Genomic DNA, 26,463 nt, shown 5'->3' with positions numbered 1-26,463 from the left:
GGCTCTGTTGTCAACCCTGGTCCTCTACACAAACTGATGCTGAAGGGTGATCCAGTCCTGCAAATTCTGCTGGAGAAGGATCTTGCAGTAGGACACATCAAGGAGGATTATAAACACAGATGTTCTGATGATAAATTCCTGCCAGTTTGGACCAGACCAGGCTGGTTAAGGCAGTGTGCAGCACGTGCTGGACACTGGCCTGCAAAATTCCATCCTGTATCATGAAGCTCTAACCCCTGCAAGATCCCAAATATAACTGCTCTTGGCATTTGGCACATTCATTCAAAATTCCCAGTCTCTGCTCTGTGCTCGGTTCTGCTCTTCTCATCTGCCCATGGACAATCCCACCCCTTACAGATAGAAAAGGGCATTTTTGGTTCAGTGCTGAGCCCCAGCTCCACAGGGTTTTACCTCCATGGGGTTCACAGTGATGGTCAAAGCAGAGTCATCCCAATCCATCTCATTTTCCTTCCCAGTGTCCTGGTCACGCATCGTCCTCTGATGTGCAGCTCGGATCCTGAACACTCCCAGGATAATCATAAAAACCAGGAAACTCACACAGACAACAATCACAACAGTGGCTGTGCTGGGAACAACTGCAAGGAGAAAAGAAAAGGGGTTCCTTACATGGCAGTGGTAACTCTTCCACAGTGCCAGTAACCATCACCTGCACTGTACAAATCCTACAGAGGCACTTTGGCCACAGCCACTTAAAAAGTCAGTTGGAGAGGAAGAACTAAACCTCAGTTCCTTAAATATAATTACATCAATCTGAAAGACTGAAAGCACATGGAAAGCAGATTTCACCACATGGACTCCTCTCTAAATTGCCTGTTTTTCTTCCTCTCACATCCTACACTCTTGCCAAATTAATGTAATTAAAACAGAAAGGGCAGACCCCATGAGTCATCAAGGGAATATCACTGCAGTTCTTTCCTCGTGCCATTCAGAAACACTGTCCCAGTTCCTCACAGCCCTTTATCAAGTCCCTCCCATTTTCCAACACACACACCAACAGAAAGCTCTTCTCCTAGCAGGAAAAGGAATCCTGGATCTCTAGGAATCCAGTCTGGGCAAGAACAGAACAGGCCCGAGGAGTTGCCTGGATTATCAGTCCAATACACTGGTTTAAACTCTGGAAAAAACCCTCTCTGCAGCAAGGAGCCTGCTGGACATTTTAACAACAGAATACAACCAGCTCAACTTTATAGAGAATCCTGACCTGAAAAGGGATGAGGGTTGGCCAAGTTGTGACCAGAGAGGTCCACAAAGGAATGATGCACGGGGTGAACGAACTGCGGCTGCGCCGCGATGTGGTTGGCGTGTTCCACGGGGCTGGCAGTGTGGATCACATTCACCTGGGAACAGGGACAAAGGGTTAAACTCCAGAAATCCAACAGTTTAGTTCTGAAGAGACAGAAATGAAAGAGAAAAAAAAATTAAAACAACAAAATAATAATCTATTTCCCAGGGCAGGCATCCAATCCTCCTTCAACACAGCAGTGGCTTTCCTCAGGGGACAGCCATCCCAAGCAGTGGCTCCTCATATTTTCCACTTCTTGTCACAAAATCCTTTGGTTTCACAGCTCTCAAATCTGTTTTAGGCTGGCAAGCTGGTGTAGAGACTCCAGTAGTTCAGAATAAAAGAGATAAAGCCAGTTTATTACCAAATTTGGTAGCCAGTCACTTTAACTCTGAAATAACAGCATATACGAAGATATCTAACCATTAATTCCATTTCCTTCATTCCCATCTCTTTTATTCTGCTGCATATTTTCAGCTAACAGCAAAGACAAAAATTCCTTATTACAGTCAAACTACTCTTTCAAGTTTAACCCCCACTTAGCAGAGCTGACTTTTAGGCACAAGTGTAAGCTCATCACAAATATTTCACATTTGCTTGCTAAACCAGCAGAGCTAAACGTGCCCCTCCTGTGGTGGAACAGACACAGGGGACCTGCCCCTGCACAGCAGGAAGAGAGGAGAACTTGTGTTTTACTACACAAGGAAAGCATTTACACTTCCAGAGTTTGGTAAATCCCAACTCAAGCTCACAGGATTTCCTCAGGAAACAAAACACAAAAATACCTGTTCTGGAACACCAGGGGCTCCCAGCCCACCACCACCACCCCAGTGGTGGCAAATACTGTGGTGGCTTTGCTGTCAGTCCCTTGGTCAGCTTTAAAATGTGGAAATTCAAGCTCAGAGCTCAAAGATGTCGAGTTATGTGGCAGTTCCTCCCCAATATAAATCATTCCACATTCCAGCACTGGAAATTTTACTGCCCTTAATGTCATATTCTGCTGTCCTCCCATATATCTGATGTAAGCACACTAAGTAATAATGACCCTCTAACCTGCTGCAGAGGATAGGCAATTTTAGCCTGTCTGTGCTCTTACAGAAGTCCTTAAAGTGTCAGAAATTTAGGCACCACACACAGTGAAGGGCCCAGCAAGTCCATCTGTGGAATCCCAGAAGTTACACACGAAGCTCTCTGGGAGCACCACTCCCACTCCATTTGCTAAATGTGTTTTCAATTCAACCTTTTCACCTTCAGTTTGTATTTCTTCTACAACACAACACTTTCACCTTATTTACAGCTTCTTATTTACAGCTGGAATGTAGGACTAAGACACGTTTATATATAAAATACAACCCAAAATGCCCACATTTACTAATATTTATTTACAGGAGAAAAATCTAAACCAGTGGCTGATCCATTATCTATCAGCTGAGGCAACAACCTCCATCCTCCTAAGCCAGCCATGCTCTAAAGCTGCTCAGAGTGCCCAGCTCAGCTCACAAACCTCCACTTTGAACTCGTTGCTGATGTAGCGCCCGTTGAGCTCCGAACAGACCAACTTGAACTTTCTGTCGAAGAGAGACACCGTGTGCCAGTTCCTGTAGCGTATCAAATGCAACACTTCCTCATAATTAGCCATAGTATCCACCCCTGGGGAGAAAACACACAGGGAAAACAGTTACTCTGCAAAAGATTCAAATGTACTGGACAGGCATCACACCCTCTCTTCAGTAGAGGTTTTCTTGGGTGATGGATTTTCAGTTAGGAGAAATAAAGTACCACCACAGACATGATGTGGCTCCAGTGAAATCCTGTGGATGGATTTTGTGATAAAATCTTAGACCCAGCTGGTCTTTGAAGGGATTTGGGGAGCCTTTCTTTAGAATATTTTAATGTATTCTGAACATAAACCACAAAGGAATGACGTTCCCAGGCACTGGATTATCTGTGCAAGGAACAAGCCTTTTCTGGGGCAAAGTGTAACTCCATTTCCACAGTCCAGAGATAACCTGCAATTTGAGACAGGAGAAAAGAACACAAAGAAGGTTCTAGAATGATGTGTTTTCTAGAATCACAGCCTTCCACCGAAACAGTTGTGTCTGGAATTCTAAAAATGGTCCAAACTTGAAATTGTAAAAGAAAACGGAATATCTGGAGTAAGGTGTTAGAAACCACCTCTCCAGAACACTGTTCCCTCTGTGCTGCCTGCAGACCCCTCCCACAAGAGCACCAGCAGCAGGAGCCCCACCTGTGATGATCATGCCCAGGTTGGAGCTGCTCATCTCGATTCCCTTCTGCTGCAGCCGGGTCATGTCGATCTCCAGGCTCTCCTGCTCCTGGTTCAGCTCCTCTCCCAGCACTGTCACCTCACACGTGTCCAGGTTGTGCATGATCTCCTCGGATACCAAAGACTCTTGCACTGAAAAGCAGAGGAAAAGCCAAACCCATCAGCAGAAACACAGGTGAAGGAGACAGGAGCCCAGGAGCTACAAAGTGTCACATGCAAACTCTTCTCCCAGAGCAAATATTAAAATCTGGGCCTGAAGAGAGCAAGTATGCATGAAACAATGATTAAAAAAATAAAACACAAAACTCAAACAAGGGATATTTAAATGAGGATAATGGCCTGGGCTTATTATCATTTCCAGTAAGTTTCTGTTAGCCCAGAGCAGAGGACCTACATCTTATTTCCCCTACTAGATTCTGTATTAACGAGATAATATAGAATATAAAATATCATATATATATAATAAATATATATTATAATATATAAATATATAATAAATATGAGATGACATGATATATCATATATAATGACATATGATATGAGATATTATATGAAATATGAGATATTATATGAAGTATGAGATATTATATGAAGTATGAGATATTATATGAAATATGAGATGTGAGATGATATAATATATCCTCCAAGGGGATCAGTGAGTGAGGTGAAGGTGGGCACACTGGAAGCTCAGCAGGGTGTTGTTACCTGTGGGATCCTCATCTCCATCCCCCTCGGGCTCCACCTCCCTGGTGATGGTGCTGATGATGCGAAGCTCAGGGAAGAGGGAAACGCCCTCAGAGCTCTCAAACTCGGAGGCAGAGCGGGCAAAGTGGTTGATGCCACTCAGGCTGATTTTTGGCTCCTCTGGCTGCAGGACCATGACATATCCCTCCACAGAGGGGATGGAGACACAGGCCTCTTCATTGAAACACCTGGGAGACAGAAGAAGTTGAGGTTAGCTGGGAGGGAGGCACAATTCCACAATTTATAATTGCTTTATAAATCGTTGAAAAGCTGTCTCAGACCCAAGAGCCTCAGATAAATTCAGCAGCTGCATCGGAAAGCAGGAATTCCCCACCTGGGGAGCAATCTTACAGTTAATTTTTACTTACAGTTACCATTTGGCCCCATTTCTATGCTCTGACTCACAGCCACAGATAACACCTCTAATGAAGGCAGTGACTGGCAAGACATTCCTGTCTTACTCCTTCCTCCATTGTCAGGAAGGAACAGTGCTGGTGCAGAAAACATTTCTGTATTCACATGTGAGATGGTCACATACACCAAGGCTCCTTTGCTTCTCCCACTGAGACACAAGGACACCATTCCAGGCTCCACCATCCCTGCCAGGGAGGGATCATTTCAGCCCCAGGACATACTTGACAACGCTGGTGATCTTCAGCCTCCGGATGCCGGGAGTCGGGAACTGGCGGGAGTTCAGGTAGGAAATGTGCTGCATGGCCTTGTCAACCCTCTCAATGTCATCCCCTTCTATGGTCAGTGTTGACTGACTTGGGTTCATGTGGATCTGAAACAACAGAAGAAAACCATAAGAGAACACCCAACGTGGTCTGGCGATTCCAACTGGAGCTCAGCACTGCTCAGCCTGGTAAATGCAGGATAATTGCATCCATGTTCAAAGCAAAAAGGGCATTATTTACTGGCCCTGTGGCACACAGTCTAACCTCCCTATTCACTGCCTCATTCCAGTGGAATATATTTAGTGTTTCATTCCTTAAAAAATTTCTAGGCACTTAACATAGTTCTGGGTTCTGGTAATATGGAAGAGAGGCAGCTGATATAAAGGAGAAATTTAGCTCTGCTCAAGCAGCCTTGCTACTAAAAAAGCCAGGCAAGTTAAATCTCGTTTTATGAACTGCTTGTTAAGAATCTCTTTTATCAGACACCCTGGTACAGCTGGTTAAATAGAGGCCTACAGATATGGAATGCCTCTTCCAGACTTTAAGAATAAGAGTTACTGTGTTCTCTTTAACTCCACTAAGGCCATATTCACACAAGAAAGATTTCCCAGGTTTTAGGCAATTTTAATGCAAAATGCCACAAGGGATGAGCTTGTTTTATTTGGGACACCCCTATTAACTCTGCCAGCAAAACCTGCACCCATCAGTAGTGAGCAAAAGGGAACGTGTCCATTGCTTCATCTGCAACTTTACCTTCACCCCTTTGCCAACACCATCGGGCATCTGCAAATCCAGCCCCTCCTTGCAGGTGTAGAGACAGTCGATGACCTTCTTGTTTTCCAGCTTCCCAGAACGGATCATCAAACCCGCCAGATTCCCTCGGAAGAACTGCGCCATGCGGAGCTCTCCACCTTCGGGAAGGGAGCGAGGGGGGAAAAAAACCTTCACTTGCTTTGATTCTTTTTCCTCTTTTCTTTTGTAAAACAACAAATATGCCTCCTGGTGCACAGAGTATGACACGCATGCGGGTTAGTTCTGACCCATCTGGGGGTTAAACCTCGTGATCATGGTCAAGCACAAAGAAAGTTCCACAGTCCACCATGCACGTGGCCCTCAGACAGCCGGGGCCACCCGGAACCGCCGGGCCCGGGACAAACAGCTCCAAAGAAATCCCACCCAGCGAGGTGGGGCTCGGGAATGGAAGGCAGGGCCAGGGGGATGAACCACACAACGTGAAGTTTCAAGGTGAGGAAATGACACCTCCTGTCACTGGGGTCTCTGCAAAGGCAACGCCCATCAGGATCCATCCTCTAGGGGGGAGTTATCCACCCCCAAACCCAGCCCTGCAGGCTCTCCTGGCAGTCAAGGGGCAGGAAGGGACTTTACAAAGTCATTCAGCTCATTCTGAAAAAGGTGTCCAAGAGTTACCTGCCCCCCTCTAAAGGTGCCCCTTCTCTGAGCAGACTCAGATGTGCATTTTAAAAACTCAGGTAACTCACTTTTAGATATCTGGGTTAAGTTTGATGAACTGCAACCTCAGTTGCAGTTATTCCTCAGGTTTTCTTGAAGATGACATCACAATCATCACCTAAGTCCATCTTGCTAATTAACAGGGGCCACAGAACACCACCTGGAAATCTGTATTTCAAGGCCATCACTCACTAAGCAACTTAATTTTTAGAGATGTCTAAGCTTGTTTTCAAGATTCCAAGTGATAAAAGATCCCTGGTATAACTCAAAATAATATTCAGTGGGGAATTGTCCCGTTACAAATGATACAATTTGCAGTTTAGATTTGTACAGTTCCAGCTTTGAACCCCTGGATGCTGCTACCTCCTTGCCAAATTAAAAAAATTCCAGGAATTCTAAAACTTTACAGAAAGAGTTCACATCTTGAATTCACTTTCAGAAATACACACTAACTTTAAAGGTCTCAATTCAAGACAAAACTGAACTATAAGTAAAAATTTCTAAGAAAATCCAACCCTGTTAAGACAATCTGAAATGCCTGGTAGCCAGAGCTTTTTTTCCCCCATTCAGTGTAATCAGAATTTTATATAAATTTCTGATCAATGAGTATCCCCTGTAAATTACAGGTCTGTCTTTATGAGCAGACTGATCTAAATATGAAATCAGTCTTACTGTGAGTGGGGAGCAGGGCCACCTGACTCCCACAGGTCCTTCCCAACATACTGAATAATTCTATAATAAACACACACACCTATACACAAACACATGTACTTATACAGGATGAGGGGTACTTATGTTTTAACAAAACTAGGTGAAAGAAATGATGGCTGATATTTTACATCAGCAACTTACTGACACCACTTCACTGCCATCCCCAGATTTGGACATGGAGGCGCGTTCGGATGCAACCAAAAAAAAAAACCAACAAAACCAAACCAAACACAAACCAAACAAAAAAAACCCACCCCCAAAACCAAGCAAAATGTCAGCTGATGAAGCTCTGCAAACAGAAGCACAACGAAGAAACAAGCCTAGGAGAGGATTATGTGAAGGTCAATGGCCCGAATGCGATGCTGCGTTTCATGCTCTGTGTGAGATGAAGCAATGTCTTGGCTTAAAAATGAAATAAAACAGTAGGGAAAAAACTCCAGCAACCTGCAGAGGTCTCGGGCACAGTTTCATTGTCATTCTCATTTCCTGTATATTCTGTGGAGAAGCAAGACAAAAGAAAGGGACAAGAGGGAAAGGACCAAGTCGTTACAGTTTGGCAAACTCTTCTCACAGAAAATACAAATGGCCCTTCCCCCAAAAGTCTGCTCATCTCCCACCCAGCTTCTCAAGGATTAGGAGTTCTTTTGAAACATGAAGAGCTGCAATGCAGGGAAGAAGCATCACTGTGTTGTTACAAGAACATAAAAAGTCATGGCAAGACAACCCAAAGAGCCCCACACACAACCCTGCAGTAAAACCAGTAGAAACTGGATTAAGCCAGAGAGCAAACCTCCCACAACCCACTGCTGGTAATGAGACTGTAAATCAGCTGGCTCCATTTCAGGGGAAATTAAGGTGAAATCCAGCCTAACACAGCAAAGCACCAAAAGGTATTAAAAGCTGATCAAAACAAGCCATTACCAACACAGATTTTATCATCATAATAATAGCATCACAGGTATTAAGCAGTCAATTTATCAGATGGAAGCAAAATTAAAAACAGTTTTTTAACTTTTGAAAGAAATATTAAAAGAACTTCTTCAAAAGCATAAAATCTCTCTCCTTGGAGGTGAGCTGTATATATAACTTAGAGCAGCCTGATTTATTTTGAAGTCTTGATAGGACAACACCAATGACCATTAATTTCACTCCTCTGGCAAACTCTATTCACCATGTGTTCTAATCCTCTAAAAATCAGGCTTTTGGTGCAATTTTTAAAAGGCAGTTCTTGTACTTCAGAGTTTTATACTCCTATTTCAGTCTGCTTTCATTAAAAAGAAATCTCATGGCAGAAGAAATTAAAGAATCATACCATGGTGCCAATATGAAAGCACAGGAGTTTTAAATTAAATGTACATGTTTTTGTTAGGATGCAGAACATACATGGAAGGCATTATACAATCCATACATTTAGCTGGAACTGAGTTTCCAAGCTCCAGTTTCTTTAAAATCAGTCACTATAACTTCCCTTTGAGATAGAAGAGATTGGCTGGAAAAGTCACAAACAGAGTGAGATGAATTATGGAGAAATCAAAATAACTGATGCAAGGAAGAAACAACAGAACAAATTTAGCCCTGAAATAGCATTAATACTGAATGATAGTGAACTTGTCACAAAATAACAGATTTGATGGAGAGGACAGATAATTTAACCTTCATTCACACTTCAAAGCCTTAAAACTCACAGAGAAAAGAGACATTATAAGACAGAAGACTGTTAATTTGATTAAAACATCTCAAAGTTTTTCATTTGTCACTCATTCCCAGGCCACATCTGTGCATTCCTGCAGACAGCAACTACAGCCTATAATGGGAACTAAATAAAACAGGAATGATTTAACACTTTTATCTCCAACCAAAAAGAGTAGCTTTACACCAGCCAGGATCTAATTTAATCAGCAAACACTGCAGTTCAGCAATGGAGCAAGAGCTCTGTTCCCAAGATCTCTGGAATCAGCATCCATGTGCAGATGCATCCTCCTCCTTCTTCTCCAGCTCTGAAGAGTAGGTTTTAAAGTATTAAAGCACATGAATCAGCACTTCACAGCTTGCAGAATATTGTATTTTAAGCCACAATGTGCAAACAATAAAGCAGATGTCTATTTTTATAAGCAGAAATGGTAAAATATCCAAGGACAGCAGCACTGTGCTGCTTTGCTGAACTGTCTGCTGGTCATGGTTGCAATAATGAGAACACTCTTTCTACAATATGCTTTTCAACTTACTTGAAATTAAGTGTTCTGCTTAGTAATCTGAAGTATATGAAGGATTCTTGCAACTATTATTAAAAATAGCAAGAATCACAACAACAACAATAATAATAATAAAAATTAAAAGCTCTCTGTATTCCCATGGTCACCACAAAACCCACTTTGATGGAATACAGCTTGGTGAGCAGCTTTGTGTTTCACAAGCACCCGTGGCCAACGAGAAAACAAACACTCATGGAAAAAATGACTAAAAGAGGAAATATGTGATACCAGCCAGGAGCAAAAAATAACCTGCAGAAGGCAAATCAAGTTATCTTTCAGGCACTAAAAAGATCTGCCATGTAATTCTAGATAACCACAGAGATATCATTAAAAAAAGTTAATTAAAGTAGTAAATATTGTAAAGAGTTACCTTGCCAACAGGCTCCAACCACCAGCTGTGTTTCTATCTTGGAAGGGTGCAGGGGGTAATCCTCAGTCACTGGGAAAGGATCATAGGAAACACCATCTACATAAAGAGTCACTGCAGGGAACTCAACGTTGACAACGTAGTGATGCCACTCCTTGTCACACACCTGAGCAAAGACAGTTGGAAACATTCATTACAGCTGAATAACTGAGCTGATAAACACATGCAGACATGCAACATCCATGAGCCTGTACAGACACAGTTGATGTTGCACACACATGGCACACATCTGAAAGGCAAACTGACTGTCAAACATTAATAAAAAGTTTCTTTTCTTCTGTTGCCAACACAGGAAGCTGCTGTATTTCCCTTCCTTTAATTTTTATACTGAATAACAGAGTTATTTCAATCTAAAAATACATATCTACATGCAAGCACATCCTGAAATACTGTTATAAGACAACATTACTTGACAGAGGACAGATATTTTCTGAGAGAGAACACTAAAAAAAAATATTTTGAATTGGAAAAGGCCTTCCATGACAGAATTACTTACAGTGAAAGCTGATCTGGTTTTGGAAAGTAGAAATTTTCCTACAAGGACATATATGTGTATTTTATCATTAAAACAACACACATTGCCCTGCACAAAAACTAGGATATAATTAGATGTGTTACAAAGTCACTCACTGTTTGGGTAACTGGCAAAACAGACCTGCAAGAGCAACCTAAAGCAACTAAAAGAACTTGATACATTGACAGATATTCAAGGTTATTTTATCATTCAGATCCAGAGCTCTGGAAAAGGTCCCACATTCAGAAGTACTTTAACGCTGTAAACAACCTGGAATATTTCCTGTTTTTTCATGCCCTCTGGAATACTTCCCATTTTCTCATGCACTCTCCCTTACAGTGTATTCAGTGAACATAGAAGAATATCACTGGGTTTTTTTATTTCACACCCAAGATGAAAAGGTGCAGCTGAACCTGACACTTGATCACAAATCAAACAAGTATCGTTGGGGTCCAGAAAAAAAGGGCCTCGGGAGTTCAGAGCTGCAGAAAGTATTTAGTGATAATTATACCACCAGGGAGTTTGGTGGTTTGCACTCTAACATCCTACCCAATTGTCCTTCCAAAGGTACCTGGTTCAGCTTCCAGTGGAACTCAGCAGGTTTGTAGGTTTTTCCCTCCGAAGGGTCCTGGCGGAAGAGGAAAACGAGCCGGCAGTTGTGGACGTAGAGGGTGTAGTGGTGCCGGTTCATGTCTGCACGAGAGGTTTAGGGACAGCATTATTCCCTGCAAACCCCCAGAACTCCACAAAATCCACCTGTTCTGCAATTTCACACTTAAATCTCCACGTAAAGGAGAGGAATAAACCAATGTGGAAGTTAGTCAGGCACGGTAAGAGGAATCTGAAACATTTGTAGAAGCAGTGAGGGCAAACATTGCTGAAGAACCCACGAGTAACAGACATGTCTCTCCAAATCCAATCTAAACCAGGGCATAGGAGTGAAGAGCCAGAGATGAACTATCAGCAGGAGAAAAAGAAAAGAGCTCTCTTTGCAAACAGAGCTTTTTTTGTTACAAAGGAGCAGCTCCAACAGCTTCTGGTTCCTGGTTTGGTGCAGGTACACACACTTCCCTTAGAGAAAACTGCAGTCACAGCTCTAAAGGATTTGCCATTTTAAATAAACACAAGGGTGAAATGCTGGAGAAATAAATGAGAATAAGGAAAAGAAATATTTTAGCAGCATCATCCATTCCATGGCATGGATGAGCCAAGAAAGTGGGGAATATAAAGAGACCAAACTCATGTCAATCTTTCAGTCTGACAGCACTGAGCCCGACTGCACTGTTCCAGTGCAATACAGTCCAAACTGCCTCCCTCCAGCTAACCTGGATTTAGTCTTTCAATATTTCCTAATATACCCTTAGAATGAAGGCAAATACTACCAGAAACTACCTGCCACAAGAATTCCATGGTTAGGTCAAACCAAGGAATAAAAAAGGAGAAGATGTTTTGAAGGTCTGCTGCCTATGCACTGTAAACCAGGAAAAACTATTTAAATTTGCCTTTTTTCTCTCCAGTTCACTCATTTCCATGAAGAAGGTTTGGGGTTTGATTAAGAGGAATAGGTGAAGGTAGGAAAAGAGAATATTTGTACCTGGTTCTGAATGACTGTCACTTTTCTCCTGTTCAAAGAAATGCTTCTGGGGTACTACAAATCTTTCATATTTTCTTATGACAAATCTTTCTTATTTTCAAATAAAATTTAAAACATATTCAGTGTAGTTTCCTTTGAAAGACCTAGCAGCAATTAAATAAAGTCTCTAATACACTGGCCAAATGCACTGCTCCAGCTTAACAAAGACAGGAATTCTTTTGCCCCCATTAGGCAGCAATTATGGAAACAGGGTTATCACATTTCCTTCTTATTAATAGCATTTTCAAAATTATTGTGTCTGTAGCATTCACAGAGAGTGAAATTATGCACAGAGTGAAAAAAAAATTTCATCACTGGTGAGAGAGAAATTATATCCTCCTAGAAAAAAAAAAAGATATAGCAGCAAATGCTGCCACTAGACCTGATATATGTATCTCAATGTTTTCAGGCAGCATAAGAACAGAGCTATCTTTGGAGATGCAAACTCGGGACTGCATTCCCAGAATAAGTCATCCAGCACAGCAAAAGAAGTGCATAATGTAAACTGAAATAGAATTAGAAAAACCAAGCCTGCCCAATCTGAAGTTGGATAATCTAAAGCCAAATCTATACATAAGCACAATAGAGCGACTTTTAAAGTCCATTCATTTCACTTCAAAAAAAAAAAGGTGGAGAAAAACCTGAAGGTTGTCACATGTGCTGCCACAGAACACAAAAACCCAACCAACCAAAAGGCTGTTATAACTGAAATACTGACAAACCTGTCTTGTCTGAGTTGCACAGAATTGTCTCCTTCTCCCTGGTTCCAGGCCCGTGCCTCATCCACACGGAAATCACGAAGGGCTCTTTCATATTGACTGTGACAACCCCATCTGGAACCTTCACGGCCTGGGTGCCGTTGAACTCGAAGACCTGGTCGCTGTCGTGGCCGTTGTCCGTGGGAAGGCCCACGGTCCAGTTTGCAGCACTGCTGGGAGGGGGAAGCAGCTCAGCTGTGCCAGAAGCAGCACCTACAGTGAAAAGGGAATCAGATAGAAAACTTAAAGGACCACTGCTAGTTTCAAACCAAACTGCTTTTCTGAGCACTAAATTTTCGGCACCAACTGTCAGGATGATGTACTGCCATCACACATCAAGCAATTCTCCTCTGACATAATGTGGCACTAATTACAGACATCTGATATTGTGATGATTTCCAAAAATGTAGCTTCTGGGTAAGCAACTAAGCTCATTGAAATTTTCCTTACTGTCTCTACAGCTGTAGAACTTTATTTTTCCCCCCTATCTCAGGATCCATTTCATTAATGCCACTTGTCCCATGCCTGTGATGCCTTTCTCTCAACACCTTTAAGTCTCATGTTCACCCAGTTGAAGGGAGTGCATAAGCACCCCCTCCCAGCTCACTGTCTAATCATAGCAGTCAGAAGCAGGTTCTTGGCTTGCTGTCCTTTCCCCACTTCTTAACGTCACACTGACCTCAATCAGGGAACAGCTCAGGAATTGCCTGGCTCTCTGGGGTTACACACTGTTCAGACTTTCAACTGAAGTTCAAGACATAAATCAGTGATAATTTGTCCTGTAATCTCTATTCTTCCATACTGGCTACAAAGGATTCATAAACTCCTCATAAAGCCTTTTACTGCAGCACAAGTGGGTGCCAAGGGCTTCCTGAGGCAAGCACAGTATGAATTTCTCTGATGCAAGGGAACTGGTTTTTTTCCAAACCACTCTTTCTGTGGTGTTCTCATCTAGTTTTTCACCATGCATTTCTTAGATTGCAGCCATCACATCCATCATGCTCAGAGAAAGAGAGCCTTTAATGGCTATACCCTTCACCCAGATAACATTCTTTCAGCTCTTCAACATGACTCTCATGTGAGGGAAATTATTAGTGTACACAAGCTAGTGGAGAGGTAGAAGAAAGAGATTCTTTACCACACTTGAGAATTATTTTAAAAGTCACCTTCAGGCAATTTCACTGCCTGCTAGGAAACAAGCTGCAGGAAACTACATGCAAATGAAGACCAGATCTACTCACTGATTTGTGGTCTAACATAAAATTCAAAGAAAAACTAGCAAGCAAGAGAGACCACTTTTACTTTACCAAAGGCATTCTTACCACAGAGCCTGTGGATGGATTTCTCTGAGTAGGTGTCTCTATCACAGCCTTTACCAATATGGTTGGTTTCCAGTTCAACTGTTGCTTCAACAGAGGTTATTGGCTCATCACACGTCTCCAAATGCATCCCAGGGAACAGAGCCAAGGAACCAGTGCCAGGCTCATACTCTATTCTTTTGCTCCAACCTGTGTATTTATCCAAAGAAACAATGTTAAAGATGTCTCACGTTGAACTGAAGGCAGGAGCAAACGCTAACAGCAGAGATAAAGGAGAGCAAACCAACCTTGCCAGCCAGGCTTGCACGTAGGCTTAATGCTAATTTTAACCAACACATCCTCAGCAGCTCTCTTCTTCCCACAGTCATACGCTGTTACTGTCAGTTTATACTGATGTTCTTTACCATAGCTCAGCTTCTCTGTGTTTTTTATATAACCTGGCACACACAAAAAAAGCAATGATCAGACATCGATATCATTTCTTGGGGTCGTTGCTGCATTAAATGAGTTCAGGTACCAGCTCTGTGCTTCACACAGATACCCAAGGCTTTAACAGACACCCCTGTGAGGGAATTACCCTTCACTATTTGACTTTTCAATGTCAGACATCAGGCCCAGATCCTTACAAATTACATTAATCCAGAGATGAGCACACAGACACAGAACAGCAGGTATATACATCTCAGGCTCTTAACAGTATATTATCTCAAAATGAAACTGCTCCTGGGTGGTAACTGATACATAAACTGTTTGGATTATGCCAGCATTCTCTATCTTTTTTTTTAAATTTGCAAACCTATTGACAACGTGGATCCCCAAAAAACTCAAACTAAAAGCCCACTGAAAACTGTTCACTTTGCTTAACCAGCTTGTTTGAACCACTAAAACTACCTATAGATTTTGAAGGGTCCACAGATCACTGGAGGTCAGGAAATGACCTAAAGAAATGACTGCACTTCAAAAGCAATAGCCATGAAACTCCAGCCATACATGAGCATCTCAAATGTGTAAAGCACAGGTGGAATCTCATTTTTGAAAGCTAAGTAGCATGAGTTATCCTAACACAGAATAGACAAGACAGACCTAGTAAGAGGTGGTTTAAAACATCAGACAATTACTATATTTCCTTTAGTTTGAAAAGCATTTTACAAGAAACAGAGATGCAACCCCCCATCTGCTCCTGCCATCAGTGACAGCACATGGTACTGGCAATGAAAGACATCTCACTGTTCATTATTAATTCAGACTGAACACCTCTGTTTAACTGTGCTTAGGGGAGGGGTTAAACAAGCCTGCTGTACTTCTGTGCTGACCCGTCGGAATCACGTTTTTTGGGTGACAGATGACAACAATTCCCACTGCACTCACCATCCTTGTCAATGGCAAAGGGCACATCTGGAGTCACAATCTCGTAGCTGCAGATCTGGCTGAACTGGGGGGAACAATCTGCATCCACAGCCTCCACCTTGAGGATGTTGTCGTACCTCTTGCCCTCGATCACCGTGGCCTTGTAGGACTTCTCCTTGAACACTGGCGCGTACTCGTTCACGTCGTTCACCTGGATGTGGACTGTGGCTCTGGAAGAACACACACACAGGTCACCTGGATGTGGACTGTGGCTCTGGAAGAACACACACACAGGTCAGCCTGGAGCTCCTGCACAGCTCCTGCTCGTGCCAGGACTTCTGGTACAACAGCTCACTCTTCTCCACGTGAACCCGTCCTTCGGAATTCCAGCCCTCAGGAAGAAATGACTAATAAAGCCAACAGCCTCAAAAACTACCCTGACTAGGAGAGCCGTGGGTGTTTTTCCAGTGTGTTGCCATATAAATCAGTGCAATTCTACGTTATTGTTTACTACTGTTATTTATTTGCAAATAACATTCAAACCCTTGCATTGCAACCATAAAATTGGCACCATTTTACAGAACTGCAACGAAACAGAGCTGTGACAAAATAGGCTTTTACTTTTGTTAAAACAGTATAGTCCAAGTTCTTCCCTGCTGTCAGAGTATTTGATATGAACACTCCAATTTTATTTTATGTGAACAAGAGTGACAGTTAAGACTGGTCTTAGACTAAGAGCTCAGTCAAGTGCATTTGATTGGCTTTCTTTGGCTAATAAAGTACTCAGCTGTGTAAGTCAGTGAAAACAGGCTTATTTGTTAGATGGAGAAATGAGAAATCAGACAATTTAAATGGAAGAATCACAGAAGTGGCAGATACACTTTAACACATCATGCAGCTTGCTGGATAATCCAAAACAGATTGGATCTTGAATTCCATCCTTTCATGCCTGTCACAGATTGCTGGTTTACACAGAATAGGAAAAATAAAGCAGTTTCTGTCACTGACCGAGGAGAAAAGATGAATGATGGAAAGTAACTAATAAAGAAATCAATAATTACAGTCCTTCCATAAAAGCAGGAGTTTATTAATGATTATGCTGAGAAAGATCTTTAAGGTTTTATTTTATCCTATGTGCTAAATAATCACCACCAAAAAAAAAAGGTACCAATCAAACTGTACATTTCTGACTTGCAGATCTACACTTCCAAGACTGTTAAAAACCACAAAACCACCCATAACACAGCCAGCCATGGGCCAGGGGAATGTGAACTGTGGGTTGTAGGTGTAGATTGTGAAAACCCATCATTCTGCTGTGAGAGAACAGTAGCAGAGTGTGCTGCTGGATGTTCACAACAAAGCCTCAATTTGGATAATCCTAATTTTTACTAGAGCCATCAGAGGAAAGTTTTTATCTCAACCAGCACAGGTAGAAAAATACAGATAAATTCTACAGTGTGGAGGAGGACCTGAACAAAGAATATAATTCCAGCCAACCCAACAAAACATTTGTTGCCATCTTTCTCTTTGAAATCTTCTTTCAAAAGTCAAATTGAGTACCAAACAGTTTAAGGACACAGTTATTTTCCATAAGTGCAATCCTTTAGGAGGTTACATTCTGCTGCCTATTTTGAAGCACACTTGTGTTTGTCACCAAGCTGACCTCTGCTAGTCTGTTCTGGATCTTATTTACTGCCTTCTTTGCCTCACACAGCAGCTCATCTCCCACGTGCTCTGCAGATGTTTACACCAGGGTGTTAAACAGTTATTCTCAAGTGGATTTTGTAGAGGGTATTTTATATTGTGGTTTTTCTTTAGCTAAAGATTAGCTGAAGATTGCTTTGTTCCCATTCTTTAATCTAGGCAGAGATGAGCCCCATGTTATTGATCTTGGGTTCTTTTGGTGGGGCTGTCTGCAAATGATAACAACATGACTTCTTTTGCATTTTGTTAAGTTTAATACAGATTGACTTCTTGAACCAGGTTTTGGGATTTAGAAACTGAATTCTGAAACAACATCCAGGCTCAGTATCCCACCCAAACTCTGCATCAACTTGAGCCACATTTTAAGTGTATCAATAGTTTTTCTGCTTCTGTCACCACACTATTTTCTAATGTAAATTCAGAGACATCAAGGGATGAAGTAGTGCCACATGAAATACAAATGAAGAGATGTCCAAGCAGTTCATGTCCATTTGGCTGCTCTTTTTATCCCCATTATGACCCTGCTGGAGCAGGGAGGTTGCACCAGATGACCCACCGTGGTCCTTCCAACCCATTTTGTGATTCTGGGCTTATATGAACAAAGTCTTCCAGTATTAACACTTGGTTTACATTTACTCTACACAGACAATAAACCACCACGAGCAGGAGACCCCTTGTAACCAAACTTCCCCTCAGCCCAGCCCAGATTGACTCACTTGTGGGATTTTTTGGAATTTGCCCCGTCCGGTCCCTTCCCGCAGTCGTAGGCCTGGATGGTGAAGGTGTAGTCCTTCTGCAGCTCACAGTCCAGCTTCTCCTTCGAGCGGATTATTCCCTCACCAGTGGATTTATCCACCACCACTGCTTCAAAGGGAACATTCTGCCCGTGAATTTTAAATCCACAGATCTCACCTACGGAGCCAAAGGGAGAGAGGTCAGAACGGGCAGAAGTCGGCGACACGTTTATAAAATAAAACGACCGAATATTTTGCAGCCAAGGGTTTGTGAGGGTCTGTGGACAAAGCAAGAGCACTGTGCTTTAAAATGGGTGATTTCTGGGAACTTTAGTAAAAACAGAAGCAAACGTCTGCCCTTCCAAGCAACTTGTTTACTTTGCATCCATTCATGCAGGAGGACAAAAGAGAAAAAGAGAAATGTAGACAGGCATTTCACAGGAGTACTTGAGATAGCTCTAGGGTGAGAGTAGATCTTATGTGAGCACACAGCCAAGGCCACTGGTAATGTCTTCTATGCCAAGCTACTGGGAATAGCTGGGCAGCTGGTTCGTTTTGACCAGAGCAGAAGGTTAAAATGCACAGTTACGAGTCGAGGGATGAAAAAGCTCCGAGTACAGGTTCAGCACCAGAATTACAGAAATTCTGTCAACAGATCAAAGGGCAAAGTCTTCCTGTGCAATGTACCTGGCTAAAATCAGGGAATCAAAACAAACTACTGAATGAGAAAGGTAGAAATACCAACTTCTCAGGCATCCATTTCAACAGCTACCTACTAACACGGGCCAATGTTAGTCAAGGGAGCTCTCACGTGGAATGTTTCAGGAGGCTGTGCTTCCATCCAAACCCTTCATCCTACAAAGTTGGAAGAGCAGTCCCTAGTACATCATTTTGAAACACATCTAAGCCTCAGATTGCACTGCAAGACTCTGGCTGGCACAGCTGGGTAAGCCCAGCACACAACAAAAGCCACTCAAGCTGTCTGAGCACCCACACTGGGTTTTTACCTGTATAACTCAGGTTTGGAAGGTGATTTTCTTCCACCAACAAACCCCACTGTTTTGCTGTTATAGTTGCAGTGGCACCATAGTACCAAGAATGCTCTCCTGCTGTAAACATTTCTAGAGGTCTTCAAAAAAATAAAGGGGGGTTGATTCATATTTAAACTCATGAAGAAAGTACTGAAGGATATGTTCTGCAGGGAAGGGGCTGTAATGCTTCAGCACTTCTATATTACTTTACAAAGCACTTGAAAAAACTTCAGATATCCCAAAAAAGCTGTAAGTGAAAATACCAGAAAATGCTAATTTTCCCCCAAACCAACTTCTTCAGTGTCCACACAAGGTACAATAACCCCAAATGGTTCAAATGGATGTCTGATTTACAGATATTTCTAACCAAGGGTTTGGTTACATAACAGTTTTTAATCAATATATTTTAAAATAGAAAAAAACTGGGAGAATAAATGGGACAAAAGTGCATGACAGGATCTTCTGTTTCAGTGCTGATTCCCCATTTCATAACCAAAGTTAGTAGGTTAATATTCATAAAAGGGATAGAAAGAACCCTTTATCACCTTCTTTGGTGACTGTCACCTCAAAACTCTCTAAAGGGAGAAAAGATAAACCCAAGTCAGTAACAGGAAAGGTTGAACGGGAGCAAATAAGGAAAAGGCAAAGATGCACACATTACACAGAAAAGCTTTGGAAAAACTGTATTTTAAAATTCCAGTGGTGATTTGCTGCAACTGTTACAATTTTAGAGTTTTAGTTATGTTAAATATGATTTAATCTTTTAACTCTAGGTTGCCATTTGTAGAATTTTGAAGTATTTAGTAAGTTCATCAAAAGGTTTTTTCGTTTTTTCTTTTCTTTTTTTTTTTAATACCACCTGCTAAACAAGAGATATTTTCAAAATTCCACGGTGATGAACAACTATCCATAAAGTAGAACTGATCTGAATTTATTTATACTATACTATTTAAAAAAGACAGATAATTCAAACCAGGTTTTATCTACTATATTGAAACCACCACGTTTCTACAATTACAAAACTTCATACTCCCTTTTTGAGTTCCAGATAAAAAGGTATTTTTTTTTTTAGGACAGTCATGGGATTTTTGTGTTTCCACATAAATTTTTCTCACTTTAGGTTGTGGAACCCCCAGCATTTGTAAAATTGCAAACCTAACTTGACAGTATTGCCATAACTCATGATGAAAAAATACACACATTAAACTGTGATCCTGAGGAACATAAAATCTTAATTAAAAGAATGGGGAGTAGGGGAACTCTGTATTTTCCTAGCAGCACACTGCTTTTCCAGGTTAAACAAGCAACCACCTCATCCTACTGCTGAAATACTGCAGTGCTGGACAGAAAAGGGGCAGGTACTCAAAAATATCCCTCTGTCAGAACTGAGGATGCCCCAGAGCAGCCTGGTCACCCCCTCCAGCCACCCCAGGAAAGGAGAAGCCTCCACAGTGTCCTGGATCTTCCAGGCTTTGAGGAGCCCTTGGATATAACAGAGTTTTACAGGGGTGTGACATGACTCTGAGAGGCACCTGGTTCAGTTTTAATGAAAAGACAGTTAACCCCTGGAAATCATGACCTGTTAAACCCCCAAACTACCACCTTTTACACATTATCCAGCAGATCCATTATTTTTTTTCCTGATTACCATCATCTTTAACCCGAAATCCTGTACAATAAAGCAAACCTGGACCCTCAAAAGCACTTTTACCAGATCTGTTAATTCTCAAACATTTCCAACAACCTGCAGGAACACTTTCAAGTCTCCATCCCAGAGCGGCCTCAGAAAGAAATGAGGCACTTTAGTTACAGAGAAATATTTTACTGAAGGTAAATTTACAGTTTAATACTGAAGTGGAAATATAAGTAAGAAAAATTACCTTAACATGATTTCTAGACCATTTTAAAAGGAGTCAGTTTCTGAAATAGCTCTTAACAGGGTCTCCCTGAAACTCACTTTAGGTAATCCCTGGATTTATGATCAGCTCTTTATTTTAACACACCAAGAACGCTGCCTCTTGTGGCACCCACATGATTTATTTCAGTCTATTCTTATGCAGGATATAAATATAATCCCAGATTTTCACGTGTTTTGGCAACAGGATCATTGAAGAAAATTTTACACTGTTTAAATTCATGGCTGACACCACTGATCAGCCAGAAGTGACATTCCAACTGCAAAGCTTTTACATATTCCATCTCTTCACTCCTGTACACCCACCTCCCTGCTCCCTTCCAGGAACACTGAGAGCCAAGCACTGTGTGTGAAACACAAAGTACAGGAACAAAATAACTGGAAGGGAACATTAAAGCAGAAAGCCTGGAATGGAGAGAAGAGGGAGAAGTGGATTAATGGGGCAATTACCTACTTGGGAAAGGGGAGGCTGTTTAAGAACTGGTCAGTTCTTTATCATCCCCAGTGACCTGGAGCTCTGGCACCAACCCTGACATGGTTGCCAGGAAATTCAGGCATTCCAGTTTTGGTTCCTGAGCATAAGACAGAAATCAGCTCTCCAGTAAATATCTGTGTGTCTCCAGGTGCTGCTCAAGGTGGAAAGTTTCAGTCTGAGGGGCACTCTGGCTCTGCCACATGTTTCTCAGAAGAATAATTGCTTAATGTTTATTCTCATTTCATTCTGAAATTGAGATACGTTACTGAAATAAAATTCTCTCCTCTACCAGGGCCAGAACGATGATCAATCCACAAATTAATTTGTATTTAATATGTTGGAAACTGTTCAGGTAAATAACCAGGACAGCACTTTACAGTGTTCCACCCAGCTCTACTGACAGGTGAAAAACCATTTCATTTTACACATAACACAGGTCTGAGGAACTTGTGTTACCCAGAAAATATTCAGCAACCCTGGATCCTAAAGGACTTCTGTATTTCTCCTTTCTGGTGTAGCACAGTTAAAAGACAGGGAGAGCTGGGTAGAATTTTAAGGTTTTGTTGAGTTTTACTGTTCTATCTTTCTGCACTGTTATGATATAATGATGTAAAATAATTATATAGCTAATAAAAAGTTTCATAAGATATTTAAACTACATACTTTATTTAATGTACTAAGTATATTAAATAAATTACTTTATTTAACATACCAAGTACATTAAACATGTAAACACATACAGTGACTGGACACTCTTCAGACTTGGGAATCTCTCTCCATTTCTATTCCACAGAAGGAGAAAGTATATTCTCCCAGCTCCAACCAAGCAGCATGAGGATCATGGAAAGCCTCTAGGAAAGTCTCCCATTTCAACATGCACAGATCACCTTCTAAACAAGTATTTCTAAGCACAAAACTGTTACATCACTTCATGCACACTTTACATTTGATGCAAAAACGGTTGAAATTCTATTGCAACAAAATTCCCTCTTAAGTTTTGCCACCCAGTTGTGCAATTGAATTGTTCACTGGAAGGGACAAGATCAAAATCTGTTTGATTCCAGTGTCATTCATCTCTCCATCCCATTTCTTTCCAATCCTCTCCCAGCTGGGCACTGCCCTCCCCACAGACCTGCTGCAGACAGGATGACATTCCTAAACAAACTGGAGGCATCAGCACTGTCCCAGCCCAACATGGGAACCTGTCCCCAGGGACAGGGACCCGAGGGCCTCCTGGATTTTTGGAGCCTTTTTAAAAGTATGAATAGAGATTCTGTAAGATCTTTTCCAAAGCTCTACACATATTCATGCTTTAAGCCACAGAATTCCTAACCCCCACAAAAATACTTTTTGCATCCCAGAGCAGCAAGGGGAAAATAAAGGATTGTGGCTGAGAAGTGGTTTTCTCTAGGGGTGGGGGAAGAGGAATTAAAGCCCTATTACAGGCACATCAAAAAGCCAAGGAAACATTTCCTTCCACAGGGGAAACATTTCCAACATCTGGCCAGCGAGACCCTGTCTTACACTCTCATAACAAAACACATTCAGCTCTGTGGAGGCATCCAGATATAACACTGTCTGCTTCAAATGCAATAAAAAAAATCAGCTCCTTTTTGCACAGTAAAGGGGAAATCCCCACTGAGAGCTTCAGACATCAAACTGATTTTAGACACAAATTACTCGAACGTACAATAGAAAATGTGCCATCCTTTATTTCATTTTTTACAGCAAAACCACTTGGGATCAAATTCCAACACAGGAGTTTCACTGAGAAACAAGAATGGTCATTGTCTCCTCAAGCAGATCTGTAACAATCATGGGGCAAAGGCTGATTCCATGGGGTCCCTACATGTCAGGCAGTTTGGCAGAGCAATCTGGCACAACATCAAACTCTGTTCTCCAAAGTGTGTCATTTCAGATTTAAAACCATACAAATAACACCAGAAATAAAGGTCTCTATAACCCTACTTATCTTTGCACACTCGAATTTTAGGATCCTACCCATGGCACACAGTGAGCAAAGCTATAAAATATTGCTTTTCCCTGCCCCACAGTTCATGTGCCACAAAGCACCTCAATGAACTAGTTTCAGGATGTTTTGACATGCTCAAAATTGAAATAAAGCAAAAAGCTCTACTTAAAATCTTTTAAACCTGCACACAGTTCAGAAGTTTCACAGCTCAGCTAGAGGGCACAGTTAATTAAAACATCCAGCCTTTTGAAGCATGAATAAATTTGGTTTATAAGTAGGACTAGACCAGTAAGGGCTGAAATAGGTCCACTTAATCCTGAAAATGCTTTGTTTTGCTGTGAAAACACAACCCTGGTCTAATGGGCTTCTCCCACCTGAACACCCCCAGAGATCTGCTGGACATCAGCACCACTGTTGTCTGTCCAGGACACAAGCAGAGCACCCCAGCCAGAGCTGGGAGCAGAGTCAGCTGGGCTCCTCAAGGACAGGTTCAAGCACTGTTCCATTTAATGGCAAACAAACACTTCCAGATCCCCATGGCATTGAAAATTCCTGCAATTCAAACCCAACAGGTTCGTCCTGAGGAGAATTTCTTCACAACCTCAACGTGCTATAGTCAAAATTTGATTTCTTTAAATCTGTTGGGCTGCTGCTGTTGCTTAAGAATTGTCAGGTTTTGAAAGCCAAAATATATGGTTTATACAAACAGTTAATAAAATCAACTCCCAGGTGGTAAAAAGGTTCATTAAATGAAAGCAGGTTTATCCAATTCAGACCAACCCAATGGAAAAAGGCTCATTTGAGTGATGCTTTGCCATCAGATTTTCCTCTGCAAACCTGACAACACATTTGAAAATACTCTGACAGGATTTTCCTGAAAACATTACTATCTAAGAGGTACAAAATTGCCATTTTCAGAATCCATTCCGTGCTGCCAAACTACCAGCACCTACATTTAAAGCACTAAAGGAAACTGTGAGAGGTGACTGATGTTCTCCTCAGCACTGAGGACACAAGTCAGCCTTCCCAAACCTCTTTCTCCTGAACAGATTTCATGGATCCCAACACGAGCTCCTTCATCAGGAAAAGGTTTCTGTACAAAGACAGCAGTTTTATTTCCAGCTAAGATCCCTGAGGAGCCTCAGCCATATGTATCCATGAGAAAAAGTCTGAATTTCAGAGGTTTATCTCTGAACTTCTGAATTTACCATTATCTCCAGCTTCCTTGGAGATAATTACAGCCTTATGACAAGGCAACAAAACTGTTACTTTAAGCACCACTTCAAAGAAAATTGTGACCAAACTGCTGAAACACTCCAGCACACAATGCAGTGCTGAACACTTCAAATGGCTGTTAATTTAATTTAATTACTCCCCTTTCCTATCCCTTCCTCCTTGAAGCAATGCTCCCAAAAAATGGCTCATGTCACATCCTTTAGGTATTCCACTTAGGATTCTCAGCTCATAAATTTTACTTAACCAAGGAAGCTTCTTGCAAATATCCAATTTAAGCTTGTGTTATCTGCTACAAGTAATTTAAACACCTGCAGATGCCCAGTGGTATTCTTCAAACACATCTTTCTAATACTTGGTCAAACTAAAAAAAGAAAAAAAAGTACTTTCCACAACACAGCATCCAAATCATGAACTCAGTATTGTTAAACAGCAGTTTTCAGAAAAAAATCTACTGCCTAAGTGTGTAAGAAAAATGTCACCTTTCAGTCCTATGTTCAAAGTGAAGGATTAACCCACATTTTGCAAATATCTTTTGCATCATTCTCTGTAGTCTTTGCTAGAGCAGAAAACTCTTTTCTTCAGCCAGAAAACCCTTTTCTTCAGCCAGAAGAGGTCATTCATCCATTTTTTGAAATACCCTGGACTGTTAAGCAAACCTATCACAGACATGCAATCTTAATTCTATTAATTAGTATTTTCACTCTATTAAGACACAAATCAAAAACAGAAAGAAAACCAAATGCTTGAGAATGATAAGAAAAATCATTGTTTCAGGAGTCCCAGACTGAATGCTGTGAAATGTGGAATCTAGAGGACTGAGGAAAAAAATAAAACACCAGAAGAATTAACATCTGCACATGTGAAGCAGCATGGAATACCTGCAATAGAGAGAGCTCTGCTTTGGACACCTGGATACAGCTGTAAATCTGAAATAAAACTCTGATCCATGCACAAACATTTCCTAGGATCTAAAAACTCCTGTTAGGGAAAACACACTAACACACAGCATTTGTCCTCAAGAAAGCATTTGCACTCCTTCCAGCAGAAATGCAGCTGAATTCTTTACCTGCAAACCGCAGAGGGGCATCTTTGTCCAGGGCTATTAAAGGGGGGTCCAAGAGCACCGTGTTGTCATTTTCTGTAATTATGCCATGATAGGTGGTTTCAATCCATGGCTTGTGCTTGTTAACTGAAAGGAAAACAAAGGACAAAGTCAAGCTGTTTGATAATTTCTTTTAAAAAAATTATTTACAATACTGATTTCAGTGTTTTCCTCTTTTGTTTTTTCTAATTCTGAATCAGCATTTTACTACATTAAAAATATCTGAGACAATATCCTGGCTAGGTATGTTCAGAGGAGCTGAGTGTCCCTGTAGGTTTTCCAAAAGTAACTCAGAGAATCTAAATTAGTTTCTAACTATGCTGGGATTTATGATGGCCCTGAAGTGCAATTCAAAAACCTTCTACCAGTGACGGGGAGCCACTGCCACCAGTGCCAAGTGTGACACCAGAAAAGCCTGCAGTCAGCACCAGAGGAGAAAAGCCCAGCCAACAGATAACACAAGGGTTTGTTTACACTCTGCTGCCCTCCAACTTGGAAAACTTGGGATCCAGCTGCTGGACCACTCTGCAGAACATAAAGGTTTGTTCTAGTTTCAGCATTTTGCCCTGTATGGGGTTTTTGATGAAGAGCACAGGTGGAAAAGAGATCAAACATAAGTTATGCAATAGTTAAGAGACAGGGAAACCCCACTAAAAAACTGCCCCTGAAAGCATCCTTCAACTCTGCACAGAACCTGCAAAGTGAGCACTTGAGCCTCTTTCCAGATGACTGGAATTCTCTGCTGCAGAGAAATGCAGCATCTCTCCCTGTCACCTGGCAAAAAGAGTTTATTCTGGCACATCACCAAAGATGCAAGACAAAATCAGACATTATCTAATAGGTTACCATCTA

General features: G+C 41.5%; 1 protein-coding gene across 1 annotated transcript in view; it reads right to left on the bottom strand.

Moving 5' to 3' along the window:
- Nucleotides 1-26,171, bottom strand: part of CLSTN1 (calsyntenin 1) — a 28,895-nt gene extending 2,724 nt beyond the window's left edge. The window contains exons 1-18 of the mRNA XM_018079342.3: nt 26,086-26,171; nt 25,576-25,727; nt 19,457-19,486; nt 17,863-18,058; nt 15,464-15,672; nt 14,383-14,532; nt 14,099-14,284; nt 12,741-12,989; nt 10,957-11,078; nt 9,815-9,977; nt 7,637-7,687; nt 5,765-5,922; nt 4,970-5,118; nt 4,296-4,522; nt 3,552-3,722; nt 2,808-2,953; nt 1,223-1,358; nt 412-596 (exon numbers count right to left, since the gene is read on the bottom strand). Coding sequence (XP_017934831.1) covers nt 412-596; nt 1,223-1,358; nt 2,808-2,953; nt 3,552-3,722; nt 4,296-4,522; nt 4,970-5,118; nt 5,765-5,922; nt 7,637-7,687; nt 9,815-9,977; nt 10,957-11,078; nt 12,741-12,989; nt 14,099-14,284; nt 14,383-14,532; nt 15,464-15,672; nt 17,863-18,058; nt 19,457-19,486; nt 25,576-25,727; nt 26,086-26,171 — 2,766 coding nt within the window. The remainder of the gene's footprint in view (nt 1-411; nt 597-1,222; nt 1,359-2,807; nt 2,954-3,551; nt 3,723-4,295; nt 4,523-4,969; nt 5,119-5,764; nt 5,923-7,636; nt 7,688-9,814; nt 9,978-10,956; nt 11,079-12,740; nt 12,990-14,098; nt 14,285-14,382; nt 14,533-15,463; nt 15,673-17,862; nt 18,059-19,456; nt 19,487-25,575; nt 25,728-26,085) is intronic.
- Nucleotides 26,172-26,463: the final 292 nt, after the last annotated feature.

This window comes from Manacus vitellinus, unplaced genomic scaffold (assembly GCF_001715985.3).
Source record: "Manacus vitellinus isolate BGI_N305 unplaced genomic scaffold, ASM171598v3 scaffold_46_pilon, whole genome shotgun sequence".
Classification (NCBI taxonomy): Eukaryota; Metazoa; Chordata; class Aves; order Passeriformes; family Pipridae; genus Manacus; species Manacus vitellinus.
This window is presented reverse-complemented; position numbering and strand designations above follow the sequence as displayed.